General features: G+C 44.9%; 1 protein-coding gene across 2 annotated transcripts in view; it reads right to left on the reverse strand.

The window, feature by feature from the left end:
• arfgef2 (ADP-ribosylation factor guanine nucleotide-exchange factor 2 (brefeldin A-inhibited)) overlaps positions 1-26,244 on the reverse strand; it is a 102,855-nt gene that overhangs the window by 24,603 nt on the left and 52,008 nt on the right. For both annotated transcript variants that reach the window (XM_084436410.1, XM_084436411.1), the window contains 12 exons: positions 25,712-25,823; positions 20,516-20,721; positions 19,387-19,471; positions 8,619-8,790; positions 7,348-7,499; positions 5,310-5,438; positions 4,880-5,038; positions 3,449-3,596; positions 2,895-2,991; positions 2,105-2,145; positions 1,375-1,544; positions 1,105-1,256 (listed from right to left, as the gene is read on the reverse strand). In XM_084436410.1, coding sequence (XP_084292536.1) covers positions 1,105-1,256; positions 1,375-1,544; positions 2,105-2,145; positions 2,895-2,991; positions 3,449-3,596; positions 4,880-5,038; positions 5,310-5,438; positions 7,348-7,499; positions 8,619-8,790; positions 19,387-19,471; positions 20,516-20,721; positions 25,712-25,823 — 1,623 coding nt within the window. The remainder of the gene's footprint in view (positions 1-1,104; positions 1,257-1,374; positions 1,545-2,104; positions 2,146-2,894; positions 2,992-3,448; positions 3,597-4,879; positions 5,039-5,309; positions 5,439-7,347; positions 7,500-8,618; positions 8,791-19,386; positions 19,472-20,515; positions 20,722-25,711; positions 25,824-26,244) is intronic.

Here is a 26,244-nt window from a genome sequence, read left to right on the forward strand (position 1 = left end):
AAACATGAGTTAACTGTTAACTAATGCTTATTTAGGGTTAGGTTAGGTTACTAATGTTAATAAATACCTTAGTTAAGGTTAGGGTGAGGGTTAGGTGAGTTAACCTTAGTTAACATAAATAACATTAGTAAATGGTTAATAGAGACATTAGTTAACTGTTACTTAATGCTTAATAATGCACTAATTAAACTAATTAATGTACCCTTATTGTAAAGTGTTACCGTTTATGAATTGGCCTTAGCAAGACCCCGAAAATCATTTTCATGACATGAGACTGCATGAGACCCTGTGAATGTATTATTTTAGTATTTCAGTGTACTGGCTAGTACACTGGCGGGAAATCTTGTCGTGGAAACGGAAGTGACATGTTTTGCGTGTCACAATATCAGGAAGACAAAAAACACTTCGCCCAGCGAAACGAAATCTACCTGCACATAAAAGAAAGAAGACCGGTATTTACCTGCATTGAAGCCATCCTTCCAGAAAGTAGCTATAATCTTCCAAGCCAGTCTGCTCCACGCGTGTTTGCTATTATTTTTTCCCATCATTACAGCGAGTGAGTGGGGGATTGTGGGAAGTGTGAAACACAGTGCTGATTTTATCACGACCAGAGGGGCTGCCAAAGTGCCGAGTTATCTCATGTAGCTTTAACCGCTTTGTTTGTTATATATGATTTTATCTGCATCCAACTAACTTAAGGAAACTTGACGTCCTTAAACTCTGTGTGGAGTCCCTCACTGTAGGGCGTGGAGCCAGTCCTAACATAATGGGGGCTTGTCCGGGATCGACCGCTGAGCCAGTCCTAACATAATGGGGGCTCGTCCGGGATCGACCGCTGAGCCAGTCCTAACATAATGGGGGCTCGTCCGGGATCGACCGCTGAGCCAGTCCTAACATAATGGGGGCTCGTCCGGGATCGACCGCTGAGCCAGTCCTAACACTGGTCATTCATCAATTGAATCAGTGGTGTGGTGTGTGCGCGTGTATGCGCACGCTTGTGTGTGTGTGTATGTATGTGCACGTTTGTGTCTGTGTGTGTGTGTGTGTGTGTGTGTGAGAGTGTGTGTGTGTGCGTCCCCCCTCCTCCTGCAGCCTCTCTCTTACCTGTTCTTCTTCATGATGTGTTCGAAAGGCCGGAGGAAGTCCTTCTGGAAGCGGAAGTTGGCCAGCTCGCCCTTCTCCAGGAACTTCATGGACAGCTGGCGCAGGGAGTCCACGGCGAACACGGCTACGTCCTCGTTGGGGTTGCAGCCCACCTGCAGAGCGTGGGCAGGATCACGCAGTCATGGGTACTATCTACCCCCATCTTTGAAGACACACCACCAGCCAGCCAGACACAGACAGAATGACACTCCTTGATTCATTGACTCCGACCTTGTTGAAGTGGTCTCCGATGACGTGCCAGATGCGCGACCACTGCAGGCGGATGCGGTTCATGTTGTAGTAGGAGATCTCCACGATCTTCTGCAGGCTGAACATGCGGGGCTGGTGTGCCGAGGCCAGCTCGTCCATGGACACCGCACACAGCCAGCGCACAAAGTCCACTACACACACACGCACACACATATGCACACACACACACACACACACAGGGGACAGTTAACACACATACAAAGAGATCATTGAGATCGTCTGACCAGGGGTCCCTGACAGTGCCTCGGACGCGGCTAAACACTAAGGGGGATCGGAGCTTTGGGGCTGTGGCTCCTAGACTCTGGAACGCACTCCCACAGGATCTGAGAGCTGCTGCGACAGTTTTAAAGAGCAGCTAAAGACGCTCCTCTACAGACAAGCCTTCGAGTGCTCGGCCGTCTCTATCTGCTGCCCTCTCTCCGTCAGCCGGCCTGTTTCCCCCGGGCTCTGACCTCTTCTATGTCACTGTGTTTATGTGCACTCTTTCTCTTCAATGTATTCAGTGCACTTGTATGCATCTGATTGGACTCTGATGTTTTTAACTCTTCTCACTGTAAAGCACTCTGTGCACTCGTGCTACAAAGGGTGCTATATAAATTAAATTTTACTTACATACAGTACTAAGTACTGTATACGTATACACACAGAAACACACACACACACACACACACACACACACACACACACTTACCAACTGCATTTCCATCTAGTCTGGTGGAGCCTGTGAAGATCCTGCAAATCAACAAATACAGATGAGAACCATGTCCACCACCACACTGCTGATCTCTCCTACTGACCTGCTGGTCTCTCCTACTGATCTATTCTACTGACCTGCTGATCTCTCCTACTGACCTGCTGATCTCTCCTACTGACCTGCTGGTCTCTCCTACTGATCTATTCTACTGACCTGCTGATCTCTCCTACTGACCTGCTGATCTCTCCTACTGGCCTGCTGATCTCTCCTACTGACCTGCTGGTCTCTCCTACTGATCTATTCTACTGACCTGCTGATCTCTCCTACTGACCTGCTGATCTCTCCTACTGACCTGCTGGTCTCTCCTACTGACCTGCTGGTCTCTCCTACTGGCCTGCTGATCTCTCCTACTGACCTCTCCTACTGACCTGCTGGTCTCTCCTACTGGCCTGCTGATCTCTCCTACTGACCTCTCCTACTGACCTGCTGATCTCTCCTACTGATCTCTCCTACTGACCTGCTGATCTCTCCTACTGCCCTCTCCTACTGACCTGCTGATCTCTCCTACTGATCTATTCTACTGACCTGCTGATCTCTCCTACTGACCTGCTGATCTCTCCTACTGACCTGCTGATCTCTCCTACTGACCTCTCATACTGACCTGCTGATCTTTCCTACTGACCTGCTGGTCTCTCCTACTGGCCTGCTGATCTCTCCTACTGACCTGCTGGTCTCTCCTACTGACCTGCTGGTCTCTCCTACTGACCTGCTGATCTCTCCTACTGACCTGTCCACAGCCACCACCACACTCTGCGAGCTGGTCTCTCCAACAGACTCCTGGATGTGAGCCATCTGTCTCCTGTCTGGACCTCCAACCAGCGTACCTGCAACACACACAGAGTTAACACACAATTACACATCTCTCTCACACACACACACACACACACACACACACACACACACACACACACACACACACACACACACACACACACACACACACACACACACACACACACACACACACACACACACACACACACGCACACACAGTTAACACACTCACAATCACTCACAAGTGAATATGTCATGCAGGTACTGTATGTGTGTAGGGTTATATGTGTGTGGTGTGTGTTTTTGTTTTTTAAGTGTGTACTTTTAAACATGTTTGTGTGTGTTTTTAAGTGTGTGTGTGTGTTTTTAAGCGTGTGTTTTTAAGTGTGTGTGTGTGTTTTTAAGTGTGTGTGTGTCTTTTTAAGCGTGTGTGTGTGTGGTTTTAAGCGTGTGTGCGTGTGTGTGTGTGTTTTTAAGCGTGTGTGTGTGTGTTGTGCGTGTACCTACCCAGTCCCAGGGGCATGAACTCCTCTCCCCCGGAGGGGAAGCCCTTGACCCCGGCCTCCCTCTCCCTCACCACCCCGGAGATGTAGCGCGTCTTCACCCCCGTCCCGATCAGCTGGGCAAGCTCCAACTGACTGATACACCGCAGTATCTACACACACGCACACACACACCATACACACACACACACACACACACACACACACACACACACACACACACACAGGTCAAAGGTGACTCAAGAGATATGTCAAGAGATGCCAGAGAGGACAGCCCAGCCTGCCTGGCCTACCAGAGAGGACAGCCCACCAGGCCTACCAGAGAGGACAGCCCAGCCTGCCAGGCCTACCAGAGAGGACAGCCCAGCCAACCAGGCCTACCAGAGAGGACAGCCCACCAGGCCTATCAGAGAGGACAGCCCAGCCTGCCAGGCCTACCAGAGAGACCGCCCACCAGGCCTACCAGAGAGGACAGCCCAGCCTGCCAGGCCTAACAGAGAGGACAGCCCACCAGGCCTACCAGAGAGGACAGCCCAGCCCACCAGGCCTACCAGAGAGGACAGCCCACCAGGCCTACCAGACAGGACAGCCCAGCCCGCCAGGCATACCAGAGAGGACAGCCCAGCCCGCCAGGCCTACCAGAGAGGACAGCCCACCAGGCCTACCAGAGAGGACAGCCCAGCCTGCCAGGCCTACCAGAGAGGACAGCCCAGCCCGCCAGGCCTACTAGAGAGGACAGCCCACCAGGCCTACCAGAGAGGACAGCCCACCAGGCCTACCAGAGAGGACAGCCCACCAGGCCTACCAGAGAGGACAGCCCACCAGGCCTACCAGAGAGGACAACCCACCAGGCCTACCAGAGAGGACAGCGCAGCCTGCCAGGCCTACCAGAAAGGACAGCCCAGCCTGCCAGGCCTACCAGAGAGGACAGCCCAGCCTGCCAGGCCTACCAGAGAGGACAGCCCAGCCTGCCAGGCCAACCAGAGAGGACAGCCCACCAGGCCTACCAGAGAGGACAGCCCAGCCCACCAGGCCTACCAGAGAGGACAGCCCAGCGCACCAGGCCTACCAGAGAGGACAGCCCACCAGGCCTACCAGAGAGGACAGCCCAGCCCACCAGGCCTACCAGAGAGGACAGCCCAGCGCACCAGGCCTACCAGAGAGGACAGCCCAGCGCACCAGGCCTACCAGAGAGGACAGCCCACCAGGCCTACCAGACAGGACAGGACAGCCCAGCCCGCCAGGCCTACCAGAGGGGACAGCCCAGCCTGCCAGGCCTAACAGAGAGGACAGCCCAGCCTGCCAGGCCTAACAGAGAGGACAGCCCAGCCTGCCAGGCCTACCAGAGAGGACAGCCCAGCCCACCAGGCCTACCAGAGAGGACAGCCCAGCCCACCAGGCCTACCACAGAGGACAGCCAGCCCACCAGGCCTACCTCGTGCCAGGAGTTCCCCAGGTAGTTCCCATCGGTGTGGGCCACGGTGATCAGAGTCTTGATGGTGTCGATGTTCTTCTGCTTCATCTCAGTGATGCTGGAGCTGGCGGTCAGCAGAGTGAACCTGGCCAGGGCCTGGACGTACGCATCCCTCTCCAGCTACACCACACACACACACACACACACACACACACACACACACACACACACACAACACACAACACACAACACACACACACACGAGAACACATGAACACAGAGCAACAGAGACAGAGAGGAGGCAGACTGGGAAACAACATTGAATAAGTTTATTACTGACCTAGAGAGAGAGAGAGAGAGAGAGAGAGAGATGGAGAGAGAGAGAGAGAGAGAGAGAGAGAGATGGAGAGAGAGAGGGAGAGAGAGAGATGGAGAGAGATAGAGAGTATACCTGCATGCTGAAGATGCAGGCGATCCTGATGGCACAGCGGGTTCCCTCCAGACAGAGCGCTGCCACCTCCTGGTCATCACAGTCCTGCAGACCCACGCTGAACGCTGCCAGCAGAGGAGTCCACGCCAGCTATACACACACACACGCACGCACGCGCACACACACACGCACGCACACAACACAGTCAGTTGCAGCACTGCTTTTGTCCATAGGTCAAGGAGTCATGGAACAATTAGCCACCTTTCAGTGTGTGCGTGTGTGTATACAGGTATATGTGTGTGTATACAGGTGTGTGTGTGTGTGTGTATACAGGTATGTGTGTTAAAGGTCGACCGATCATCGGCCCTTTTGAGGTAGTCGGCATCGGCTGATGTGCTCACAAGTCTGATCTCTGTGCTCACAAGTCTGATCTCTGTGCTCCCAAGGCTGATCTCTGTGCTCACAAGTCTGATATTATTCTGAAAAAGTCGGACACATCTGTGCCAGCAGCCTTCAGCGTGACCTCATGACCTCAGCGTGACCTCATGACCCCAGCGCGGGCCGCTTAGCTGTGATACAGTCGGAAGAGGGAACGTGCTCGTCTCCGGGGCTCTGATGGACAGACTTTACCTGGGTCAGAACTCCGCTACACATCAACCAATCACAGCAGTAGGCCGCTACTGGGTCAGACGTGGACACAGGGGTCAGGCTGATTTGTGAAACTGGACCCAGGGGTGGAGCTACTCGGGCGGCGCTGAGTGGGCGCACTCCGCATATCGCTCCGCATATGGTCTCCTAGCTGCCAAACGAGTCGGCTGTGAGCATTTGTTTAGGTGGAGCAGAGTTTCCTCCCCTCCTCCCTCCGGGCCATCCATTCTAGCATGAACCCTTTACCTGAGAGAAAACAGTAAAACTAAAAACTACCTTTCAAAGCTCAATATATTTATTTCACCACTGTTATACAATGTTTACTTTCTGTAATTCGGTTGATTCAGGTTTTTTTGTGTGAATAACGTTGGGAATGGGGACATCATTTGGAATATTAGCCTAACCTAGAGAGAGTTAGCTAAAAAATGCTATGTTACATGTAGCCAACGTTAGCCATCTTACCTTGCTAGCTACGGTTAGCCAAGTTAGTCTTCATAATAGTTCTTTGACTGGTCAGAGTAAGCAAGTCTCAAAGCTAACGTTCAGAGCAGGCTACTTGTTACAGCCATTTTCGTTGAATATTTATGGTTTATGTTTTGAGGTATGGCCTTGGATGAGTGATGGTTTTGTGTTATTGTTGTTTGTTTTGTTTCATGTGCCTAATGGCCTTTTGAGTTGGATTCCCGAGGACAGGATAGAGAGGTCAAGGGGTGTGGCTATATAGGACAAGGGGAAGTTGAATTAGGAGGCCAAGGTGAAAGAGAGGAGTGTGGTTCAACACCGTAATTTGACTTTGTTTGTGCCGATTATCCATAGTCCATTGTTCCATGCCTGGGCGAAATGTTTGAAGCTTGGCTTAAATGACGCACACTCTCCGTGTCTGAACATTGGGTTTTGTAAGTTTATTTTTTGGATGAATATGGAATACTATGGACTATTGGAACAACAAATACATTTTCTTTGCAATGACTACAGAGCGAGAGAGGTGCGTCATTTAAGCCAAGCTTCAAACATTTCGCCCAGGCATGGAACAATGGACTATGGATAATCGGCACAAACACTACTTGTAATGTTACATTGGATGCAATGTTACCTAGCCAGCTCATCGTGCTAGCTAACATTAGCTAGCGCAAGCTAACTACTAGCCAGTCTGACTATAGTGTACTTACTTAGTAGTTACTTAGTGTAAGCAGGTCTCTGTTAGCCAGCCAGCTCGTCTTGCTAGATAATGTTAGCTAACGCAAGCTAGCTACTAGCTGGCTAGTATCAGTGTAAGCAAGGCCTTTTCATGCATAACCTATCCTGCAAGTTATAGCCAACAACTCTCTCTCTCTCAATATCAGCATCGACATATCGGCCTGAAACCCATCAACGGTCGACCTCTAATGTGTTTGTGTGTGTGTGTATTTACCTTGAACATGGGTCTGACGTGCTCCAGGTGTGTGACGCTGAAGAAGGGGGTCTGGGCGTGGCTGACCGCCTCCATCAGAGCCTTGGCCGTCCTCGCCATCTGCTCCATCTCCACGTTATACAGCAGACGACGCTGCTTCTCACTAGCCACACCTACACACACACCATCAACAACACATACACACACACACCATCAACACACACAAACACACACACCATCAACACACACAAACACACACACCATCAACACACACACACACACACACACCATCAACACACTGTGGCGGTCCTGCCATTTCTCGGCTGTCAATTCTGTCACACCCCAGATTCCTAGACATTCTCACGTTTCCCTACTCACAGGCACGCTAACTTCATCCAATCCCCTGTTCTCAACTCACGTCGCACGTAATGAAAAGGCGTTTCTTACCGAGTGCTGGGGGCGCGATAATTCAAACAAGGAAGAGGAATATTCCGTCTGATTGTTTACGTGCCACATGTCGCGTCCCGTTCTCCCGGTCAAGTTATTATCACTGCGAATAGCCATCTCCGGCTGGATACTACGTTTGGATATAATAACCACTGGAATCTACATGCTTTGTCTTAGTGGAATATAATTTACGTGCACTGGAGTTGTTGCGAAAGCCGTGAGCTGCTCATCTTAAGGCAGCGCAGACCGACCCGACTCGCCTGACTGACAGACGGTGAACAAACTGTAAGTCTTGCGTTCTTTGCTTTAGAGCGGGTTTTGAAGAGTGAACTGAACGGAACTGTTTTGGATTCGAATGAACTGTGGACTGAGTGGATTGTGAGCTATTGGACTATCTATTGAACTGGTGCATTTTATTGGACTGAGCTATTCGGTTATGTGAAGTTCCTGCTGGTTGAATATTTGAATTGTTAATTTGTTTAACTTTGAACGAATTGTGAAATACATCTGACCTGCATTGCAACACTTGACTCTTGTGTAATGGTTTGATGCTGTTTATTCTGTGGTACTAAGGGCTATACTATTACAAAAAATCTTCACATTGATGTGACAAATAAGGGTTCATGTTCTGATACATGCAGCGCTTTGTAAAGGTTTGACCAAGACCAAAAAATTACTGACTAACAAAACCCCACTAACTAAAATTGTCAGGCCTAGCCCTGACTGGCACCCCAGGAACCCAAGTCAAAAGTCAAAACCGTTACAACACACACACACACACCATCAACACACACACACACACACACACACAGACACACACACACACACGCGCGCATGCTCCTCACTGTGCTTGCTGGTCTTGGGGGTGATGCAGTGCTCCTTGCTGTCCTTCAGGCTGATCTTCTTGCCAGCGATCTGGTGGTAGATGGAGGACAGGTAGTCCTCCGGCAGGTCCTTACTGTCGTTGATCCCGCGGTTCATCTTGATGTACTGCTCCTTCGTCATCTTGTTCTTCACCTGGGGGGGGCATACATATTGCGATACGTTGCGATATTCTACATAATTTACAGAAAGTGTTTAAAATACAGCTGAAAATACACCTGTATCCCCCTCTCTGGAGGTGATCCTGAGGGAGGGAACATAGACATTTTAAATGCATTTAAAACATGAAGAATTGATCAAAGTCAAAGAGACGACGAAAGAGCTCAAAGATTCAGTGGAAAACATACAAGTGAGGCTTGGAGAGGCAGAGCAACGAATATCAGACATGGAAGACATCAACGCTCAGATGGGGAAAGACATGGATAAATGTGACAAGAGAGTGGAAACGCTGTGGGCGCGTGTAGAGGACCTTGAAAACAGAAGTCGGAGGAATAATGTCAGAATGGTGGGACTGAAAGAAGGCAAAGAGGAGACGGGTAAAGTGATTCAGTGTGTGGAGAGGATTCTCGACCAAGGACTTGGTCTCACGGGCAACGAATTCGAAATTGAGCGCGCACACCGTTCTCTCGCCCCCCCGCCTAACCCGAACGCACCGCCGAGGACCATACTGATCCGGTTCCTGCGTTCAACGGCTCGTGACAAGGTGCTACAGGTGGCTAGAGAGAAACGTGGAGTCAAGTGGGAGGACTGTAAGCTGTCTTTCGAGGATCTGTCCAGAGAGCTAGCAGAGAAAAGGAAGGCATTTCTCCCTGTGAAGAGACGTCTGCATGAGCTCAATGTGAGACACCGGCTGGTGTACCCTGCTACCCTCATCTTTACGTGGAAGGGACAGCGGAAAACATTCCAAGTCAGCACGGAGGCAGAGAAGTTTCTGCAAGACACTAAAGTTAACTAGCTAAATAGAGGACCATGGGACTGTGAAAACATGACGAAGTGTATGTAAATCCGTGGGAGTTACGTGAAGGTAAATTTACGATGTGCTTGTTGGAGGCTGAAACGGTGGTGTTGTCACTAGTTATCAACGAGCCTCACGGACCAAAACAGTTAGATTAGTCAGGGAGGGGGAGGGAGGGCTTAGTTGCTTAGCTTAGCAGCATGTTCTGTGTTGCTGGGATCGGGGTTTACGTTTTTTGTGTTCATGTTTGATTTTTACGCTGAGACAGTATTTATGATTAGGTCTGGTAATGTTCTAGATAATATTTTGAGTGTGTGTTGTTGGGTTGCAACTTCTGGTATGCTGGGTAAGCTGCAGTCACAGCCACAGGGTTATTGCATGTTTAGAAACGATGGCTAACAGGTATGTTAACATAGTATCATGGAACATAAATGGATGTGGGAGCCACAGTAAAAGGAGGAAGGTTTTGGCATATTTGAAATGAATACAGATATAGCATTTATTCAGGAATCCCATTTATTGGGGGATGAGGAAGCAGTCAAATTTAAAACAAGCTGGGTGGGGAGCGTTTTTCATACCTCTTATTCAAGCAAACTAAATGGGGTGATGATTCTCATCAATAAAAATCTAAGCTTTGTTTTGCTGAAACAACACAGTGACAGGGAAGGCAGACTTATGTGTTGAAACTCTGGTCAATGGAATTAGAACTGTACTATGCAATATATATGCACCTACCAAAGGGGAGCCAGACTTTTTCCATGATATTAATAGGATGGTAGGAGATATGGAGGGCCAAATTATACTGGCAGGTGATTTCAATCAGGTGATGGATGGAGTGATCGATAGGAGCAAGCCCGGTAGTAGGCCTTCGCCCAGGGATAGAGCTGCAATCCGGATGCTGTCGGAGGACCTGGGCTTAGTGGATATATGGAGGTTAGTGAACCCACGAGAGAGGGAGTACACGTTTTATTCTCATTGCCACAAGTCACATTCTAGGATAGATTTCTTCTTGATAGCCAACAGCTTGGTAGACTCAGTTGTGGACTGCGGGATAGGTGCCATCGCTCTCAGTGACCATGCCACAGTGGAGTTGCATGTTGACCTGAATTCAGACACTGTGAAAAAAGGCTGTTGGAGGCTCAATACAATGCTACTGCAGGATCAGGCATTTAGTGACATGTTGTCAGATGATCTTAAATCCTTTTTTGAAATTAATATTGGTTCCACTGGAAAAATATCCTCTGTTTGGGAAGCGTCCAAGGCGTATATAAGAGGGAAAATTATCGCTCACTCTTCGAAAGTGAAGAAAGAGAATGCAAGGAAGGAAAGACAATTAAATATAGAAATATGCAATTTGGAGAAAGATTTGGAAAGGCACTATTCAGATAGTCTTTACCAAACCATTTGTAATTTGAAATATCAGTTACATGACATATACAACAAGGAAGCGGAGTATGCCCTATTTAGACTTAAAACTACATTTTATGAAGGGGGTGAGAAAAAAGGCAGGCTACTAGCTAGGCAATTGAAGTGACAGGATAACTCTACTAATATTCCAATGATCAAGAAGGGTGATGGCGTGGTAGTAACTTCATCAAAAGACATCAACAGTGTTTTTGAGAAGTTTTATATGGATCTCTATGCATCTGAATGTACACCGACCCCAGGGGAATTGGATGCATTTTTCTCTGGTCTTCAGTTGCCCACTGTTTCCAGTGAACAGAAGAGTAGGATGGATGCTCCCCTTACAGAGGATGAAATCAGAGCCACTATTATGTCCATGAAAACGGGTAAATCACCTGGTCTGGATGGATTCCCTGTTGAATATTATAAGAAATATATAGATATCCTCACTCCCATTCTACATAAGGTGTATTTGGAGGCATTTGAAACAGGCTCTCTACCTGGTACATTTAATGATGCCTTAATCTCGCTCATTCCTAAAAAGGACAGGGATACCTCAGATCCATCTAATTTCCGACCCGTAAGTCTTCTTGGGGTAGATTGTAAGATTCTGACAAAAACTTTGGCGTCACGTTTAGAGAAAGTACTACCGGATATCATACATAGTGACCAAGTGGGTTTCTTTAAGAACAGGTCCTCAGTTGATAACATGCAGAGGCTTATTCACCTTACGCATATGAATCGTTCCAACCCAGTTCCAGTAGCGGCCTTGTCACTTGATGCCGAGAAGGCTTTTGATCGAGTAGAGTGGGGGTTCCTGATGTTGGCTCTTTCAAAATTTGGGTTTGGGCCCGGCTTCTGCAATTGGGTGAAGGTACTCTATTCCAATCCGAGAGCAGCTGTTCTCACAAACGGGCTGATATCATTTTTTTTCTGCCTATCGAGGGGGACTAGACAGGGCTGTGCTCTTTCACCATTGCTCTTCACGATAGTATTAGAACCTCTGGCCTTAAGACTCAGAGCTGATATAAGAATTAAGGGCGTACATGCAGGGGGTAGAGAGCATAAGCTGCTTATGTATGCTGATGATATTTTAGCATTGGTAGCAGATCCCACCAGCTCATTACCAGTGTTACTTGAGTGTATTGATTCATATTCTAAATTGTCAGGATATAAGATAAATTGGCACAAATCAGAGAGTATGCCTTTATCCAATACGTGTCACTCCAGGGATGTTACCTCATTTCATTTTAAATGGATACCTTCAGGTATGAAAAATCTTGGTATTAAACTAAGCTCTAATTTAGATGAAATAATGCTCTCAAATATGGAACCACTCCTCCAGAAGATAAAAACATGCTGGATGCTCTTTCACGTGGTTCAGCTATTGATGGTCAGGATTACCCCTCGAACCCAGTACTAGCCCACTCCAAAATAGTCTGGAGAGAAGTACATAAGATATGTGGTGTGTCTCATCTAAAACAACCATATGCTTCTCTTTGGTGCAATCCTGCGATATGTATTGGGAAAAAACCTGTGTATTGGAAGGAATGGCTTATAAGAGGGATATGTAAAATAGGGGATCTATACTCAGACGGAGTATTTATTTCTTTTTCTGATCTGGTACATAGATATAATTTGGAAAGGAAAGGTAATTTTTGGAAGTACTTACAGATTAGAGATTGCATCAATAAGGGTGAATTTAGTCAGGATAGGAATTCAGTGTGGGACTTTTTATGCTAGTTGCCTAGCATAGCGCATAGAGCAGCAGTGTTTTACTCAAGCTTTAATGGGCTAGAAAAAGATATGCATAAAAACTTGAAGATCATTTGGCAGAAGGATATAGGGTTTGAGTGGAGTGATGAGGAATGGTTAAGGGGATTATCAAATACTGGGAAGTATATAAGGGAGGCCAGGGGGAAATGTACTCAATATAAATTGATACATAGATTTTATTTTACTCCTTCCAGACTACACAGGATGGGAATATTGGACAACAATTTATGTTGGAAGTGTAAGTCAGAAACAGGAACCTTTCTACATGCGTTTTGGGAATGTAAACTTTTGCACCCATTCTGGGAGGAAGTGTTAGGATATATAGGGAAGTGGTTGGGCTCGACAGTACCTGTATCACCCAGATTATGTCTATTAGGGGATCGGTCAGAATTACCCAACGTTTCAAAGTATGACTTTACAGTGATAAAGGTAGGGGTTGTAACAGCTGCTCGAATGATCCTTAGACTGTGGAAAAGTACATCATCTCCTGTTATAAACAAATGGATAGAATCCATGTTAGAAATAGTATCTTATAAGCGGATGTTGGCTAGATTAAGTGGTGGGAATGAGAACTTTCTGAGGTCATGGGACCGTTTCTTTGTTTGCAGCATTTCTGGAGCACAGTGATGTTTGATTAGAATGCTGGGATTGTATTAGCAATGTTTTATTATTTATTATTATTTTTATTTACTGTTATTGGCGTGCATGTCCTGAGCATGTGCACTTTTCATAGACCTATGGATGTCTTGTAATTGAAAATAATATTACTGTCTGTTCGAATATGTTTGAATAAAAAACTTTAATGACAAAAAAAAAAGAATTGATCAAAGGCTGGATTCTATCCACCATTTTATATATCTATATCTATTCCCTGTCTTGTATATTTGTATATTGTATACCTGTATATTTTCTTTTTTTTGTTAAGAATTGATATTTTACAGTGGAAAATCGCTAAAGTATCGCAGAAAGAATATTGAGATATATTGCTTTATCAATTTTATTGCACAGTCCCAGTGTGTGTGTGTGCATGTGTGTATATATGTGTGAGTGTGTTTGTGAGTGTGTGCAAGTGCAGTGTTTCCTGTGTAACTGATCTCTTGGTGTGGTGGTGTGTGAAAAAAAGAGTCTGATTTCAAAACTGAAAAAGTGGGGGATCGGCAAGCCCCTAGGATTCGAAATCTAAAGTGAAGGCCTATTGAACCGCGCCATCTTGGCTAGATTTGTATTCATTTGGCTATTTCCGGTGACTTTTGTACTTGCGCAGTTGTGCTTTTCTGTCCTACGCGCGTCCATGAAAAAGTTCACGTTTATGTGAAATGTAGACGCACGTTACCGGCTCTCCCCGCTTTGATTTAGCAATGAAAACCGGCTTGCATATTAACCGTTTTTGTCAAATATATCTATTGGAGAAATTATTTTTTCATCCAGGCATCTTAGTTTTAACAGGTTAATTATAGCTGAACATGTTTTGTTTGCTAGTAGATGGTATTCATTCCATTCGCGATAACGTTATTGCAGCCAGGCTAAATTCCTCCAGGGAGCCAGTGACAGGCGAGTTGAAAAGCTTCACTCCCCGCCAGCAGGAGCTTTGGCCGCTCGGATAACCCGCTGAGTTCGTGGCTGCTATTTCACATTCACCCTTGATCAATCCCAATACCGATCCATGGTAATAATGAATCAATCGTTCAGATCTGCAGTGCTGCATGCATGTTACAACATCATTGTTAGCTTTATTAACATAACCATAGCCTACATTTATCTCTCTAACATTAGGCTATCCATCTTACACCAGTCGGCCATTCGATAGCTAGAAGCGGTCAACGCCAACGTTGACTGAAAACACCCAAACTCAGTGTATGGTTTCATCTTTATGCCTACACATCAACTCCTTTCCATTGTATGTGAATAAATTCCTGTTATTCTAAAATATCCCATTTCTGTCCATTCCTGGAAAAGGCTAATAATTGCTGTCAAATGATCACTCCAGTTTATCACCGTATCCCACTACCATTTCAACGATGCACAGGATGTTGTCTTGTGGTCATTTTCATTAAAAAATGATTAGCCTGATCAGTTTGTTGTATGTATTAAGCCCTTTTTGAGCGGTGTGCTTTGACTACTCTCCTTTTTTGTGGTAATTTTCATTAACACATTTGATTAAACAGTCAATGGTATTAAAAGACTACATCTCCGCACTGGCCTATGAGCGGCTAAAGATTCCCCAGGCAGAGCTGGTTGATGCTGCTAGGGAAAGGGATGTCTGGGGCTCCCTGCTGGAACTGCTGCCTCCGCGACCCGACCCCGGATAAGCGGATGATGATGGATGGTATTAAAAGACTTTAGCCGGGACCCCGTTGTTGTTAGAATTAATAGGCTACCTTTATCTGGGGGGGGGGGGGGGGGACGACGACATTAAAAGCATTACAAATTAGACATTAAAAGCATTAAAACTAAATGTGAAACATTATATATATATATATATATATATATATATATATATACATATATATATATATATATATATATATATATATGTGTATGTATGGAGCAATTGCTTTTAATGTCCGACTTTTGTCTGTTTGTTCAGTAAATGTGCAAATGTCCTAATTTACTGTAGCCCATCTACTACACAACCTAGTTCAAATTTATGAATCTCCCGCGGAAGTCAGGAGGGTTGATAAATTGCCATGCAAAGCCAGAGACTGTTGCTTGTAGACGACAAGACTGCTGTAACCATTCAAGTGTGGAGGCTACACTGCATTGAAGGTGGGTTGGCTTACTTGACACAGAACACAGAAAACGGACACCACAAAAAAAGGGCTTAAAGCAGGTCCAAAACAGCAGCAGGTCTGGTTGAGGTGTGAACTGGTCTCCTAAAAATGGCTTGAGCTGTGAGGATAAGAGGAGGGACACTGTTTCTGTTATGACATTTAAATAATAGAATATGACACACAAAACACAAACCACATGAAACATAAAATCATACAAAGGCCCGTCTTGGTTTAAAGCCCACTCACCAACGTCAAGGTGCAAGCCTATCGAGTGGGAACATGAGACCAATCACGTCCTGCTCATCCACTGCGGGGGAAACGACCTTGGCTACGACCTGAGTGTGGACCTCGTCGGTGTGATGAAGCAGGACCTGCAGGACCTCCACGAGCGGTTTCCGTTGATGAAGATCTCCATCTCCCTCATCAACGAGAGACGCAAGTGGAGGATTCCTGTCAAGCCGGCGAGACTCAACAAAGCTCGGAAATTTGTGAACAATGGGTCACATTTATTAGGGAACTAGGCGGCAACAGTGTTGGGCATCCTCAAATAAAAACTCCGATTTATTTGAGACTGATGGATGTCATTTATCCACTTTGGGAAATGACCTTTTTTTAAGAAACATCTTGCGTCCCTTGAAGCAACAATCCGGAGTGGGTGAAGTTGCTTTGGCCTACACCTCCTCTGGATTGCAACTTCAACTGACAAAGCATTATTTTTTACATAACAGCTCAAATAAATCAGTGTTATTTTTATGTGATGATGAACATACTGCTGTTCTTTTTGTGTTAGTTTAGTATACATAGGCTAAGTACATTTTTGTACCAAGACATATTTGTTGCCATCACATTGTTCATTAATATCACTGTTCTTCCTCATCCCTTTCCCACCCCCTCCTCCTCTCCCTCTTCTCATCCTCCCCAGCCAAACCACTCAGTGGGTCTGTTCTGTGCTCTCATTTCACATATTGTGGATGTAGCTGTCCCAGGGTATGACCCACATGTGCTCCATGGCTCGTAATGTGCTCCATGGCCATGCGTCCCCACATTATTGTTTTTTTTTAATCAAAACATTTTTTTAATCTCTTTTTTATTATTATAAATAAATACTTTAAAACTACAACTGAAGCTGTCTGTGCAAATTACAGTAGGCTAGGTATTTAACTATAACATTATTACAGCTGCTAAAGGCACATATTGCAGTGTTTCCAAACAAATTTTGTTAAACTATTAGAGACTTGGAACTAACAACTAGGCCTACATGAAGACTTTCACAGTTTCAGACTGCTGTAACCATTAAAGTTTGGAGTAGGCTGCATAAGCTTACACTTAACACTGCACACATAAAACGCTCAAAAGGGGCCTAATACATACAACAAACTGATCAGGCTAATCATTTTTTTATGAAAATGACCACAAGACAACATCCTGTGCATAGTTGAAATGGTAGTGGGATACGGTGATAAACTGGAGCGATCATTTGACAGCAATTATTAGCCTTTTCCAGGAATGGACAGAAATGGGATATTTTAGAATAACAGGAATTTATTCACATACAATGGAAAGGAGTTGATGTGTAGGCATAAAGATGAAACCATACACTGAGTTTGGGTGTTTTCAGTCAACGTTGGCGTTGACCGCTTCTAGCTATCGAATGGCCGACTGGTGTAAGATGGATAGCCTAATGTTAGAGAGATAAATGTAGGCTATGGTTATGTTAATAAAGCTAACAATGATGTTGTAACATGCATGCAGCACTGCAGATCTGAACGATTGATTCATTATTACCATGGATCGGTATTGGGATTGATCAAGGGTGAATGTGAAATAGCAGCCACGAAATCAGCGGGTTATCCCAGATGCAGTAGCAGCGGCCAAAGCTCCTGCTGGCGGGGAGTGAAGCTTTTCAACTCGCCTATCACTGGCTCCCTGGAGGAATTTAGCCTGGCTGCAATAACGTTATCGCGAACGGAATGAATACCATCTACTAGCAAACAAAACATGTTCAGCTATAATTAACCTGTTAAAACTAAGATGCCTGGATGAAAAAATAATTTCTCCAATGGATATATTTGACAAAAACAGGTTAATATGCAAGCCGGTTTTCATTGCTAAATCAAAGTGGGGAGAGCCGGGAACGTTACATTTCACATAAATGTGAACTTTTTCGTGGACGCACGCAGGACAGAAAAGCACAACTGCGGAGACCACCCTTCTTCCTCTCTCCTGTCCCCTTCCTTTTCCTCACTCCTCTCTTGCGCTCCTCTCAACAACATCTCCTCTTCTCTCTCACCTGTGCCTCCACTCTGTGCCTGTGCCACAGTCCTGTCCTCTCCTACCACAATCCCTTCCTCTGCCTAAAAAAAACAATTAACTGAAGAGTAGGCCTATAAAGATGGCCTAACTTATCTCGTAAGGCTGGTAAAGTCCTAGAGCTTAAAATGTAATTAATTACATGTAACTGGATGGGATAAAACAGTAAACCCACACAGGCACTTAATAAATCATATGGTTTATAGACATATTTTAATCAAATGTATTGTAGGTTACCATTATAACAGCAGCTGTAGATTAATAAAAAAAAAAGGTAAGCTAGTTTTTAAACATGCCTAAATAATTTGTTGCTTTTTCTGTTATTTTGTTTGGCACATTTTAGGTGGCTGGAGGAACATTAACGCAAGCTAGTGTTAGTTCAGCCAGCCAAAAAGACAGTCGCACAATCAGGCAGCGCTGCACTTGACTTGCACGAAAGTTGCAAAACCTACTCGCGCTTGTGGTGTATGTCTCCTTGACAACGCTCGCTTGAAGGGCTGACTGACTGACAGACAGCAGCTCGTAGCTCAAATGGAGCAGGCTCCGCTTCGGCTCAAACTGTATTTTCAGATAACGTTACATAACGTTAGCAACACAAGGCCAATTTATCATATTCATTTTTACTTGTCCGATCAGACAACTGCATGAGGCATTCCTCTTGCCCGAACAGAGTTTACTGGTCCCTGGGAAGCTGGCAAAACTGTTAGCCTACAGGTAGCTTGCCTTGTTCCTGAATCCCCCTGATGTGAATCATGGCTAGCCGGCAATAACCTAGCCTACCTGACTGGTCTCATCATTCTCCTCTCTCTTCCTCTTCAAAAATTGTCGTATGCCCATCTGGAAAATTGTATTGATATATTAGGTTATAGGATCCACTAGTTGTCATCAGGGAATTATAAAACCAAAGGCTTTACCAACGTGCTTGAGATGGGCAGGAGCTGTCGGCACATCTAACTGTAGCTATAACGGCAGTTAAGATTACTAGCATAAATGTATTTTAGACAGTAGGCTAGGCATTTTGAAAAGTAGGCCTAGGTGCCAGCACCAGTGTTTGGCCCAATTCAAACACTGGTTAACACTATGGTAATATTTGAGCGTCAATAGCCTACCTATCTTTCGTTGTAACCTCATGCCGCTCACTGAAGAAAAAATCCCTTCACGCGCCGAATCTTTCGATCACCTCAGAAAGGAGCAGCATGGAGCGGCACAGAGCGCGCGTCCTATAGGTTCTTATAAAGATAAGTCTTATTGAAAATAAATTAATTTAATTAAATGATTAGTCTTATTGAAAATAAATAGTCCTAATGTGGGCGCGACAGTGGTTTTGAAAGCGCATTTAGGCAGAAATATTTTAAAAGTTTACGATTTTTAATTTAAGACTTTTATATATATAGCCTAATTTGTATTATTGTTTTTTGTATCAAATGTTTGGTGTGGCAGCAAGGATCTTACCAACGGAAATGCTGCAAGTGTGTCTGTGAGTGTGAGTGTGTGACTGTGCGTGTGTGTACTGACCTGTGGACTGTGCAGGTCTGTGGTCAGCATGATGATGGAGTAGGCCAGGACGTAGGCAGTGTCAGCGCTGGCGAACAGAGTCTGTCTGCAGGACCAATCACAACACAGGTCAGCTATACAGGACCAATCACAACGCAGGTCAGCTAAACAGATCAACTACAGGACAGCAGGTCAACTACATAGCATAGTAAGTCACACTGGTGGAGTCAAAGTCATTTCTTGCTGTTGATCCAGACTTGAAACGGCAGATAAACTACAATCATCTGAGAAAACAGCATCAGACTCAGACAGCGTCAGACTCAGACAGCGTCAGACTCAGACAGCGTCAGACTCAGATAGTATCTAGCCCGCTCTCCCCCCAAAGCCGCACCGTTCTAGTGCCGAGCCCGGCTGTTGAGGCTGTTGTAACAATTCAATTCGATTGCTGGCACTCACTAAATTATAATCACTATTCTTTCCTTTAGGCCTATTTCCCTGTCCCATCGTAAAAAGTTGAATTCTCTTCTACTTCCGAACACATTTGGGGTTCTGACTTGCCAGAGGTAAAAACATCAAACTAATTATTATTTAGTTTTACTCATATTAAGTACTATTAAATGTTTATAGTGTGATGCAAATGCGTGTGCTTAATTGTTTATTTGTTTAAATAGCCTTTTATTGGATATTCAATATCCATGAAAGAGCCAGATTTTGTGCATTTTGTGGTAGGCTATTGCTGTGAGTCATTCCCAGTAGGCTATATGCTGATATTTGCCGACACAACAGACGCTGGAAATAGCCTGTGTAATGCCTGGACATAGACATCTGTTGTTGTTACATTACGTATATACAGGGACTGACTGTATGGCCACCACAACACATATTGTACAGGCGAATCCTTTAATAACTGGCCTTTTCGTTTAGTAAATTGTTTGAGTCATTGATTTAAAACAAATAACCAACAAGTCTGGTTTCAGTTTTCTGTAAAATCCTTCATGTGAAAAGCGTGTCGCGGGAACGGACCGCCGCGGGAACAACAGCGTCGCTGCTTTGCCGTGACACGGCTTTGACCCTAAACCCTCTAGCCCCTCCCTCCTCCTCCTCCTCATCATTATCATAATCATATCCAGACTCAGGTCCAAGCCCTCACCCCTGGTTACACTCCAGGTATCGAGCGGCGAACTTCTCCATGAGGCGGTCGATCTTCTGGGCCTCCCCGGGGAGCCGGAAGCCCTCCAGGAAGGCCCGCAGCGCAGACACAAAGTCCCGCCCACAGAAGTCCAGCTGGTCCACGTAGCTGTACATCACCTCCTTGTTGAAGCGCACATTCTCCCCCAGGTACTCGCCCACCTGGGTCTGGGGCGGGATTCATAAACATTGACATGTGTGTTTGTGTATATATATATATATATGTATGTGTGTGCGGCGTGCGTGTGTGTATATACAGATGTGAGAACATAAGAATGTAACTTGACCCGCGGTATTCTAACAGGCGCTTTACGGCATTCCGCACCACCGCTCGCACGCCCATAGGGGCGCAGTAATACTACTCATTGACCCATTGCTGTAGCTAATCTCGCACATTAGATGAGCCTACCGTTCTCAAACTCCTTGTTCTCTGTCTGGTTGTAATTTAATTATTACGAACAAAGCCTATCGATTTATAGTTTCTATCTCTGTAACTGTCGCCGGGTCTATATCTGTTAACTGTCGGGACAAGTAGAAGTTTAATACAGTAGGCTAACTGAGTGTTCTCATATGGAACATGGCATCAGGACGAGTAAGATGGCTAACGGAGCTGACCAGAGATGTGTTTGAAATGGTTCACTCACTCCCTATTCCCTATGTAGTGCTACCATGGATGTATTGAGTGCGACTCATAGTGAACTACATGGGGAATGATTTAACAGTTTTGGTACACTACATGGAATGTCACTGCGTAAGATATTCATGACTCAAACAAGCAGACGCGCCGATCACTGATGGCAGCAGGTTGAAATATCAGGTAGTATTCAGGTTCCATGTTTAGTTGAATGATAAATCTCATATAAATGGTTGGAATTCTAATGATGTGCAAGTGTGATTTTGTCAACTTTAGTGCCGTCTGCTAATAGCAGGCTGTGAAGCTGCACGATAAGACCGTGATAGCAAGTTAGCTCACGACAGCAGCTTCATAATATTAACGGTAGCTGTCGGTGGCTAAAAAGCAGATAGCTAACTTTACAATGATGATTCCTGTAGCTATTTTGATTTTGATGCTATTAGTTCAACTTCTGTTTCTCGGGCAGGAACGGAGACGAACTCGCATTAGCAGCAAAGCAGCTACAGGAATGATCTTAACATTAGCAGCTGCTTTAGCCACTGATAGCTACCGTCTTCTTCACTTCTCCTTCAGTAAAACATGACACCGTTGTATTGTGGTATTGTGGAGTGCTTAGGCAGAAGCAGGAAGAGAAACCCGTCATGGGACCTTAAATCAGAAAAAATATGGAATGGTAGTGAACGGCGTGAGAAGCTATTGTAAGCTAGACTGCAACGTAAACAACTGTACCAGTTAGCTAACAACTATGTGAACTCAAACTCTCAAACTTGTTCTCTGTCTGGTTGTAATTTTAATTATTACGAACAAAGCCTATCTATCTATAGTATCTATCTCTGTAACTGTCGTCGGGTCTGTATCTGTTAACTCATATGGAACAAGGTATCGGGACAAGTAGAGGTTTAATACAGTAGGCTAACTAGCTAGCTAGCAGTGTTCTCATATGGAACATGGCATCAGGACGAGTAAGCTAGCTAACGGGGCTGACTAGATGTGTTTGAAATGGTTCACTCGCTCCCTATTCCCCATGTAGTGTTACCCATAGTGAACTACATAGGGAATAATTGCTTCAGATATTCATGGAATGTACACACCAGTTAGCTAGCAAATACGTGGACACAGGCTGATCTACTAATACTATACGTAATTATACCGAGGAGTGTTCTCATATGGAACTAGGCTAACACAGTTGTTTCAAGACCAGTAGTAACGTTTGTGGTTTCATTTTTGTCCTTCGCTTGGCTGTTCTTGTTGGGGTGAATTGACCAGCTGTTTCAAATCGCCGGACGAGATGCCCGCTTCTATGACTGGATCTACACAGCAAACAAGCATCACAGTGCGTCATGAAGACCGACGACTTGCTACATTAGGCTACCTCCTGGAATAACCCACTTAAGGTCTTTCATATTGAAATTCTCTTGATGGTCTGGGGAGTTGCGAGACGTGTTAAGGGAGTGCATCAGTCGTGATCCTTGACAGTAGGCTACCAGCCTGCGCTGCGCTCAGCACAAAGTTGGATGAATGGATGGACTTATTGGAATCCTGGAAAATGTTGATTGCGCTCTAAAATCATGAAAGCATAAATGTAAAAATGCAGCAACAGAAGTAGTCTAGATGAGATGGTGGTTTAAATGAATGGCAACACGTAGCCTAGAGGAAAACATAAATTGAGACTGGTGATAATGCTGATAATCTACAGTAGCTAGAGGAAAACATAAATTGAGACTGGTGATAATGCTGATAATCTACAGTAGCTAGGGCCTACCTCTGGCTTTCATGGTTACAACCATTCATCTCTTACACATGGGCCTATACAATACTTGCACAATCTACTTTGGACGTTAAATCCATCCATCTATAAATCAAACTAGCAAATTCAATCCAACACCTGTGGAATGGCCGGTCATGGCAAAGCACCCGCTAACGCAGGCTACCCCCTCCCCACGATCCAGGGCTAGGAAACCGGTTCATCCAGTTTATTTGAATATAAAAGAATTTGGGGGGGGGGGATACAATAGTCTAGTCCAGGTTCGCTGGCGAGTGGCGAGCTAGTCAGATGGCGCATGCATGTGTGGACATTGTAGGCCTGTTCTCTAAAACCTAAAGAATAAAAGTAGGCTACGTTCAACATTCATTGGAGTGGTCCAGTTGGATAGGCTAGTCTAATCTAAATAAATTGAGGACCTGTATTTTCAGTGTTTGCTGGTAGCGAATGCCACAGACAGACGGGGAGGAAATCTATTCGTTTCATTGTTTCATTGTTTGTGCTCTGTATGCACAAGATAGTTAATGTCCGGATATAATTGGCAGTAGGGCGGGAAAAAACCCTATCAAAGGCCAAGATTAGAAGGGATTTGAAGATGTAATTGGTCATTTTAAATGGGCCTACTTTTGATGGCTATTTGAACGGACTGCATCGATCAATGCAATGACTCTCCATGTTTTTCAGTTTTACCCTTTTCATCAATAAAACATGATTTTTACAACCACGTCTCATTGATTGGGAAGGCATTTAGAGCTGCCGGTCTATTAGCCTACATTCGGACTCAGAGGATGACATGTGTTTATTGAGAAACAATTGCAGGCTGGGCTATATAAAGAAATACCACAATGCATGTAGTCTAGATATATTACATTATGTTTAGGCTATAGCCTACACTTTATGGTAGACTGCCCTCTCGCTCGCTAAGCAGGCTACATTGTGGCTGTTTTGTTCATCGCAGAAGCCTATAGCCTAGGCTACACATTAAAAAAATGTTTTTTTTATATAGGCCTAGAAGGAATCAGAATATGTGGAAATTTAATTTTAGCCTATTTCAATACAATTCAAATTCTGCTTAGAGGGAATTATTTGCAACGGACATTATGACCTGAGCATAATTAATAATTATCTAAGTTAATATAGGCCTATGAGAACGCAACGCTTTTTACGGTAGGCTAGGCCTATGCGTCTTGTGATTGTACTGTAGCCTAGGCTACAACTTAAGGCTTATTAGGCCCTATTGAATTCCTTTTATAGCCTACTAGGCTACTCATTATTATCGAGTTATCTAGTTGATATATGAATAAAACAATAAGCCGTTTTAATGGCTATGGGCTACTAGTTGTAGCTATACACAAGTTGATGCGCTCTGCTCTTACGCACGGTTGAGGCGGCAGCTCAAATACACTTCGCACATATCCTCTGCACATTGGCAGTGCAACTGCCACAGACAGCTATGGTGCACTTCATGCATTGGTAGACAGTTCTGTTCTTGCTGCAGCTTGTCTTCACCATGCAGGTATTTTGGGGGGGGCATTCTTCTGTGGACACTGCGAGGGGCGCCGCCGGTGGCTGTTTGGACGCCAGAGCGCGCAGCTCTTCAGCCAACTGGAGGATGTCGCGTCTGGGGAGGCTCTGCGTCTCTCCACCAGTCCCAAGCGAGTCCAAGCTCCCCCAATGAATAATACTTATTTATAATAGCCTACATAGCGCGAAACTGTGCATATAATATGCTGTAGCCAGCGCGAAACTGCGCATTCCCTATAGCCGTTCATTGAACGTCTGGCGGCCGGTATAAATAAATAAAAACATACACGATATTTTCTTATTTGAATGATTCAAATAACAAAATATTGTGTATATTGTGCATGTGAACGCACTCACTGTCAATCCTGCCGCTATCTATGCACAAGATAGTTAATGTCCGGATATGATTGGCAATGAGTGATCTTTACTCATGGCGACTATGTCAATTTTGTATGGATCCACAAGTCGATCAAGCTTATTTTTTCTTTGTATCGTGCTGAAGCCATAGCCTACTGCGCTCAGACTTGGCTACATTAGCTGGTGCCCCGTCTTCAAATTTACTTCCGGGGTTTACGAGTAGCCTACCAGTTGAATCCGTTCCAGAAACAAAACACAAAACCCCCACGTTCACCACATCTTTACTAACAAATATATTTACAATACTGTTATTTTGCGCATTTGACCTAACAGCCACCACGTCTTGACCCGACGTCAGTTAAAGAGATAGATAGTCTACTGTAGGCCTAGATATAGGTGTTCGTAATAATTAAATTACATCCAGATAGATGGAGAAAACATGTGTTTGAGAACAAGGTAATAATAACAATTAAACGTTATTTGTATAGCACCTTTCATACAGATAAATTCAGCTCAAAGTGCTTTACAACAGAGCATTTAAATTAAAGAGTGTGAAATTTAATGATGCTTCAATCGTAGACTATAGGAGAAAAACACTGAGCCCAGCCTGCTAAATCTACTCAAAGAGGCCACCTGGCGGTGGTGCATCACTAAAACGAAATAACACCCGTCTGAAATCCCACAAGATTTCCAACAGGATTTCCCTGCCAAATACCACGAAGGTGAAATGCTGCAGCATGTGACATTTCTAACTTCCCACATCTGTATATATATATATATATATATATATATATACATATGTGTATATATGTGTGTATATATGTGTGTGTGTGTGTATATATATATATGTGTGTGTGTGTGCGTGCGTGTGGCTATGTCACCGTGTCTAGTCGTTCCTCCTGATGCAGGAACTGGGCGATGTCCTCAACTGATGTTCCCAGCATGCCTTGCTCCTGCAGGTACTGGACCCCTCTCTTGGGCTTCTTATTGAACCTGGAGGGAGAGAGAGAGAAGAGAGAGATAGAGAGGAAAGAGAGAGGAGAGAGAGAAGAAAGGAACATAAAAAGAGAGAGGAGAGGGTGAGAGAGAGGAGAGAGAGAGAGAAGAGAGGGGGAGAGAGAGAGAAGAGAGGGGGAGAGAGGTAGGAGTGGGAGAAATTGCATATTTTCCTTTCCGGTATAACAGCCATATTTCTTCCGGTTAACCGGTTACCCGTTGAGCAATTTGCGTTAATTAATGAGACTAAAATAGGCCTAACGTTACCTGGGTTTTGATACAGGCAACGTTGCAAAAAGCATGAGAGGTGCACTTATAGAAATTCCTACTATCAATGATAATGTGACAAAAACAACACAATGAAGAGAGAAACACGCTTTGATAAATAAGCGCTGCTGTAGCACCAAAGCTGTAGGCT

The sequence above is a fragment of the Borostomias antarcticus genome, assembly GCF_949987555.1.
Source record: "Borostomias antarcticus genome assembly, chromosome: 3".
NCBI lineage: Eukaryota > Metazoa > Chordata > Actinopteri > Stomiiformes > Stomiidae > Borostomias > Borostomias antarcticus.